The following is a 7,259-nucleotide window of genomic DNA, read 5'->3' as shown; positions in this document are numbered from 1 at the left end:
TGAAACATTCTCAAAAAAACGCGAATGCACGTATGGTACATTACATACTATGGAAGGAAGGAAGGAAGGAAGGAAAAGAGTAGAGCAGAGCAGAGAGAGGGGAGCTTTTGTTTCCAATTTGGCGTCTTCTTCCTTCTTCCTCTTTCAAGCCGAAGAAGAAGAAACAAACAAAAACCCCACCCCACCCACAAGAAGAAAAAACAAACAAAAAAGAAGAAGAACAATGGCTGTTTCTTCTTCTACTTACCTGCATCTGCATCTGCATCTGCATAAGCTTCAGCTTCCTCTCCGCAGACCTTGCCACGGAATCTATCCACCTATCATCCTCCACTCTCTGACTTCATCCTCCCCCCCCCCATTGCCATGGCTAAACTCATGGTCAAAACCATGCAAGGTTCGACCTCTTCGTGCTCAGTCAACCAGCAATATGGACGATTCTGCCAAAGATCGCAGTATCCAACTTTACGGACAAATTGAAAGGTCCGTAAGTTACCGTGAGGAAAATCAGGTTTCATACAGCTTTTCCAGTTCGTCTTTTCCACGATTTAACGTGAAAAGGGCCGATCTTTCATGTGTAAATAGTATAATTTTGTTAGCTTTTATGACATTTCTTCCATACTCATGTGAAATAAACGAGTTCGTCTGTTTAAACCTCAGGCTTGTCCATGATTTCTGAAATTTCGTTCCCAACGCTATATCTATTTTCCTTCCCTTCTGAATCGAGTTCTCCACGAAGTTTTGCTCATTTTCATACTTAATCGGATTGTTTTTTGGTGTTTCTGTTTGTCAACTCTCATGTCATGGGTTGCTTTGAAGAATCCGTTTCTTTGGAAAGGAAAGAATAGCTACCATCAAACCAGAATATTTTCTATTGAAAAAACAAACTTGACATTTCAAAATCATGTACTCTATGTTAGATTGTAGTGGTATCCTCATTGCCAAGACTTTCAAAGAGCAATGAATTCATTCACGCTTTTTATTCAGGCTGAATTATAATGTTATGAACAAGAGACATCCTGTTTTTGCTTATCAGGTATTCTTCTCATGGGAAAAACTTGTGAAGTTCAATGAACTCATTGATCATATTATTTGTGCTAGATTACGATGAGATATAGTTATTTTGTATGCGTCATATAGTTTTCTGTGAATTAGCATTAAAAGGTTCTTTAATAGCATAAACTAGTCGGCCTGCTTCTAACTTTATTATCAAGAATAATGTTCTGGCGGTCATCGTTAGATAAATCTCATAAGAAATATATTCAAATAGGAATTTGTATGTTCAAACCGTGCGTGTGCCAATTGCTCATTTTTTTATTATTTCATATGAAAAAGCGAGATAATGTTTCCCACCCATTAGGTATTATTCTCATAGGCAACACTTATTAAACTTAATGAACTCAATTCACCTCGTTATTCAGTGAGATACTATATTGTTTTTGTGGGTTTCATATGAACATGTGAGAGTGTTTTCTACGAACTAGGTATTCCTCTCATAGCAAGGCTTAATGAAGCTAAGTGAACTCATTCATCTTGTTGTATAGACTGTCCAGTTTAGGAATTAAGAATTTGATTTTGAATTTGGGATCCAGAAGATGGAGGTGTATGTGGAGCTCATGTGCATTTTCATGTGATGTTTATCTTCAAAAACGTACTCCTTTGAGTCCAATAGAATTTTGGAAATACTGCATATATCTCTGATGGCAAATTGCAATGTTGAGAGTCATCTACAAATCCTGCAAATTGTTTATGACACAAAAATTCTCAAAAGAACATGAAGCTAAATATGAGAACTTTCACACTTTGTTTGATTGGCAAAGAGCATATATATTTGATTAAAGATCACAATATATTCGCCAAAGGGCTAACTATGGGAACTCTTGTATTTTGTTTAGGGTCTTTACAGATGTTGCAAAAAGATCACAAACTACCTTTGGAGATACTGGAGATTGGCAATTAATTGAGGTATTTTAACAAGAACGATAGTTTTTGACTAGTGATGCTCGATTACAGAAATTAATGACAAAAAGATGAGGATAGGTGTTTATATGGTATATATTTCGGTTGGAGATGTGTACTCATGCTGTATAATTACCGATTCTAGAAATGTGCTTAAGAATATTCACATTTGATTCCTTTAGGTATACCAACTAATAATGCCAATTATATTTTATCTATGTTTTAGTTGACATTTTTAATCTAATAGGATAGTACCGGTAGTGCTACGTACCAAAAGTCGTTTGAAGTTCAATTAAAATCATTTGCACTTATCTACTAGTTGCCTGTACTTTTCCAGTTTTGTATGTAATGACTATACAAAACCTTATGAATAATGAGGCTATAAAATCCCAAAGATAAAAAAAAACCACATAATAAGCAAAATTATTTACTCGTTTCTTCTATGTAACATGATGCACCCCAAGTTTAGAAAGATTCTTTTGGTAAAAAACTAAAAAGACCTTCCTGAAAGAAAATTGACATTCTTATAATTGTCAATACAAAGAATGTTAATGTTCAAACCTCCCTACAATCTAGTGAACCCAAAAAAGCACAGTTGGTGTAAAATAGCATTTGAGGAGGGTTCCATCGAGAGAATATGTTGTAGGGCGAGTTGACTGTTGTAGCAATCAACAAATGTTCATGCAAACAAATAAATATGAAATGTATACACATGAATGTATGGCAGGAAGGAAAGAAAGGAAGACTTTCTAATGTCTTCTGTAGGCGAAACTCATGCTTCTGCATTATTCAAATGATAGTCATCTTCAAAATGAAAGGGAATATGATTCTATTTTTCATTGTAGCACAGGATGTGTGGGTGCTTAAACCACAAGTAGGCATACCATCTGCAATTGTACATTTTGTAGGCGGTGTGTTTGTTGGTGCTGCACCACAGCTAACTTACAGACTCTTTCTTGAACGGCTTGCAGATAGGTATGATGCTTTTATTTGTCTATTTAATTGTAGGAATGATTTCATGACTAGAAACATTCTTTTCTTAACATCGGATTAGTATTCACTCGTCATTGCCAGGGGTTTTCTTATCGTTGCAACACCATTTGCCAGTGGATTTGATCATCTTCGAATTGCTGATGAAGTGCAGTTTAAATTTGACCGTTGCATGAGGGTTCTCCGAGATGACAATGTGAGTGTATTCACTGAACATAAATGCTAGATAATTTGCTACAATGCAGATAATGACAATCATGTCATACTTTTTTATTCTGGAAGGCAGTGATAGAAACCTAGCTCGTTGGGGCTCCTGGATATCAGCAAACGTGACCATTGATATTTTTAACACTAATATATTATGACTTTGCAGATTGAAAATATTCCTATATTTGGACTAGGTCATTCTATGGGATCTCTTATTCAGCTATTAATAGGTAATATGATCAAGGTAATTAAGTATTCATTATATTCTATAAAATTGGAGGATTAGAAATAAATGATCTATATTATAGAGGGGGGATGTTATATTTTGGCGATATCTCTGGTAGAAGATGCTTTATCAATTTTGCAAAAAACTTTATAAATAGATATATACACTCAATTGAACATCTGGCAACCTAGTTACAATCCGCCCTCAGTGTATATCTTTGGTACAATTTAACCTTAAAATCTCAACCCCTTACACTTCTAAACCTCCATCTTGAAGTTGAACTATGATTAGAGTATCAGAATATTGGATACGGAATGTCAATATTGATGCTTTACAATGTTATGTGCACAGAACCCAATGGTTACAGTGCATCCTCTTTTCAAAAAATCTGTCATTGGTTTGTTTTAACTCATTCTATTCCCTGTGTTAATTGTTAAGACTTGGCGTTTCATTCTAACTTCTAAAGGGGCAAACTAATGCAAAATAATATGATCATATAGAAATTCATAATGGCTTATAATTATTCAATTTATCACATCTTTTGAAATATATGTAGTTACCATCCATTGACTTCAACCCTAAAATTGGCCAGACTTTTAGTAATTGACAATATTTTCTTTTCCCAGTTCATGAAACTTATAAGTTCCCAAGTTCTTGGCCGGTAGATAGCCATTAAATCATTGCCTTGGTGGGATCCTTTCAGTCCTTGGGGAGCACATGGGATTGTTTTGGGGGGGGGGGGGGTGTAGAAATCCTATACAGGTTTGTAGACCTTCAAAATTAGAAATGCTTATTTCTCACTTAATACAGGTTTAATTCCTTTTGTTAATGGCTTTCAGGGGCAAGGTATGCTGTTCAACGCACCGGAAACGTGCTCATGTCTTTCAATAATAAGGTTGATGAATGTTTTATACAAGATCTTTTGTTTTCTTTCATCACACTAATATGTGTTGTTTCAAGTAAATGTCTTTATGATCATACCCTAGTGCTGTAAGAATAAATAAAATTTTCTCTCCTTAACATGAGTAAATATTCATTTGAATATCGTTTTGTCATCAGTTACAATGAATATATATGACGATGATGTTGGATAGATTAATGAGGCTGTTGCAAATACATTGAAAGAGTCTGCATAGGACCAAAATTTGAACATTTTTTGAATCTCAAATTCTTTCCCCTGCATGCTAAGACTTTTCAAGGTACTGTCATGTGTCGTGTGGTGATGCTGACTGTTTCTGACAGGTATTATTAGCCTGTACCATACCAAGTCAGAACGATCATGTGTTTTGGGCATACAGAAGTAAAAATAGTTACAAGCACCAGCTCTTAGAATGCATTTTAGTTGAGAAATTTCTTGTTTAAGTGTGACAATCTTGTTAACATGTCACAAGTTCTGTTTGATCCAAAACAAATCACATTTTTTGGCTCCAATATATTCTAGCTGAACTTTTCCTTTTTAAATGAGACAATCTTTATTTTTGTATCATAGGGTTTTGTTTGTTCTAAAGAAAATCATGTTTTTTGGCTTCTAATGAAGCGTGCATCCATTATTTTGCTAAGAGTCTACCTGGAAAATATTCCTTTATATGAATATCTTGATTAGGTCATCTCCATGCAGTATACATGCAGGTAAATTTTGAGCTACGTGTAAATCCCCACCTACAAAAGGACTGGGTTGTTCAGTCAATGTTCTACTGTGATTACCAATTATTGTGGAACTTTACATAGAAGTATTTAAATAGGATGTATGCCTATCATTTGTGAATTTCAAGCAACTCTAATTATTATTTTCTTGAATTGTCGAAACAACTTGTAAAATTCTACACATTTCATTAATGCAGGAGGCAAGTAAGGCAATTCCACTATTTTCTCCTGTGATAGTACCCATGGCTCAAAATCTAGGCCCATTAATCAGTCAATTGATGGCCTCACCCACTGTTAAATTTGGGGTAATTTTATTGTGTTTGCAGTGTCTAATCTATGATTGGTAACATTGAAATATTGCTGCGTCATTGTTAAAGGTTTGATTATGCAGGCAGATATGGCAATACGAAACTTACAGAATTTGAGTCCATTTATGAAGCAAGTGCTTCCATTGGTAGAGCAGCTTCCACCTTTATATTTGGATCTTGCGAATGGAAAGGATAATTTTATACCTCAACCTGATGAGACTCGTCAGTTGGTGAGTGAGTCTGCAAAATTTCAAGGCTACTAAATGCTAGTTATATTATGGAGTTGCAATGGATATTTGCAATATTTAATCACCATAGTCTATTAGGATGGAATCATAGAGGTGGTTGTGGTGCTCTTTTCACTCAATACTGATAGCTATACGAAGGAGTTTTCTGTAATGATTGCAATCGTCAATCCCCATAATCGTTCAGGGCTTTAACCATATATATATATATACATACATATATATCATATCCATTTCCTGTTAACATAAGTCTGTCTGTCATGCTGTCTGTTTGTTTGTTAAAGTAGAACTTGTAAAGGTAAAGAAGACCTTACGATGCTTTTAAGGATCCAAAGGTTCAAGAAAAAAAGCTTAAATTTATAAGTAGGGAACTATTCTGTGTAAACGCACGTACACAGCTATCATGGAATCCACATCCTTGAGAGATGAAGAAATTGAGGAAGAACCTCACCATCATGATCGAAATCCTGAAGCAAACTATTGATTGAGAGGGAAATATATATTGTTATTGGAGGCCAATTTTGGCCTATGAGACAAATCATAAGAATCAATGGAAGTGCATGTAAATATTGGAAATCTTGTTTCCAGTGCATCCACATTGTTTATGATTGACATATTTGCAATCTATGCCTTTCTGCAGATAAAATCGTATTATGGTGTCCGTAAGAATCTCTTAATAAAATTCCAGAATGATGAAATTGATGAGACAGCCCTACTAGCCCAGACCCTTAGCTTTGAGTCTGGAGTCAGCTCCTCCCTCGATATGTCCATTCGAACCTTACCAGGGGATCATACAAGGCCTCTACAACAGGTGCCACAATGTGTTCATGTTTCAAAAAACTTTTTTATGGTGATCACATGGTTCAGCATTACATGTGAAGAAGAATGTGATGACTCTTAAGGACATTAATATTGAATATATTGCTTTCTTTGGTGAAGGTTCTACCAGTTGTGCCACCCCCAATGGCTGAAGCTGTCTCAAGAGGAAGTGAAATTCTCGCTACTTTAGCAGCTGGAACTCCTTGGGAAACAGTAGCTAAAGATGTTGGCCAGTCTTTTACTGGAGATATGACAGCTTCAGGCTTACGGCAACAAATCATCGAGGATATAGAGACATTGGTGGATGAGGTTGCTTCATGGATGAAGGCTTGTATAGGTAAATAATAACAAAGAGTTGGATTGATAGTTGTAAATCAATGGTGGAACATATATCATTCATATAGTCTCAGCTATGTTGTTTCTGTAAGTAAATTAATACCAGTACAACTTTGTATATTCAATATTAATTTTGATTCGTTTACTGAGGCCATCATTTTGTTCCAGAACCTGATGCTTGAGATAAGAGAGCTGACATTGTGGAGGGGTCATGCTAACTGTGGTCATTGCACGTTTGAAAATTTTATTTTTCTCTATGAATTTGCCACTATATGAAGGGTTTACTGCTTAAATATCTCAAAATTTGAAGGAATCTTTATCATCATTTAAAAACTAACAGGTGATTTAAATAAAAAATGCTATTCCAAATTCCACTGAATGTTGTATTGGATCAGAGATAAGTGCAACTAAGTTTCATATTTCTCCATTATAGTATTAAGAGAGCTCAAAGTGAGTCCTTGCTCATCCTTATTTCAGTGCCCCTTGAGTTAGGACTGCTAAAGAGATCCACTTCATGACATACTTCAT

The 7,259-nt window shown here is 35.3% G+C and overlaps 1 protein-coding gene across 1 annotated transcript; it reads left to right on the top strand.

The window, feature by feature from the left end:
• The first annotated feature begins 208 nt into the window (after positions 1-208).
• Positions 209-6,876, top strand: LOC147848428 (uncharacterized). The gene is made up of 10 exons (XM_087338407.1): positions 209-480; positions 1,893-1,962; positions 2,807-2,931; positions 3,031-3,142; positions 3,320-3,383; positions 4,219-4,274; positions 5,221-5,328; positions 5,415-5,561; positions 6,217-6,387; positions 6,516-6,876. Exons 1-10 carry the CDS (start codon positions 224-226, stop codon positions 6,738-6,740), a joined length of 1,335 nt encoding a protein of 444 aa, XP_087194533.1. The 5' UTR covers positions 209-223; the 3' UTR covers positions 6,741-6,876.
• Positions 6,877-7,259: the final 383 nt, after the last annotated feature.

Source organism: Azolla caroliniana, unplaced genomic scaffold (genome assembly GCF_043228905.1).
Source record: "Azolla caroliniana isolate FFs.n. ecotype wild unplaced genomic scaffold, voAzoCaro1.0.p SCAF_351, whole genome shotgun sequence".
In the NCBI taxonomy this organism is placed as follows: Eukaryota; Viridiplantae; Streptophyta; class Polypodiopsida; order Salviniales; family Salviniaceae; genus Azolla; species Azolla caroliniana.
Note: the sequence above shows the minus strand (reverse complement) of the source record. Positions and strands in the feature narration are given on the sequence as shown.

Excerpts from the sequence above, each read along its gene's own strand:
- LOC147848428 (XM_087338407.1), top strand. The coding sequence starts at position 224 with ATGGCTGTTTCTTCTTCTACTTACCTGCATCTGCATCTGCATCTGCAT. Across the intron at positions 2,932-3,030 it reads CTTGAACGGCTTGCAGATAG|GGGTTTTCTTATCGTTGCAA; the intron begins GTATGATGCTTT and ends CGTCATTGCCAG. Across the intron at positions 6,388-6,515 it reads ATACAAGGCCTCTACAACAG|GTTCTACCAGTTGTGCCACC; the intron begins GTGCCACAATGT and ends TCTTTGGTGAAG.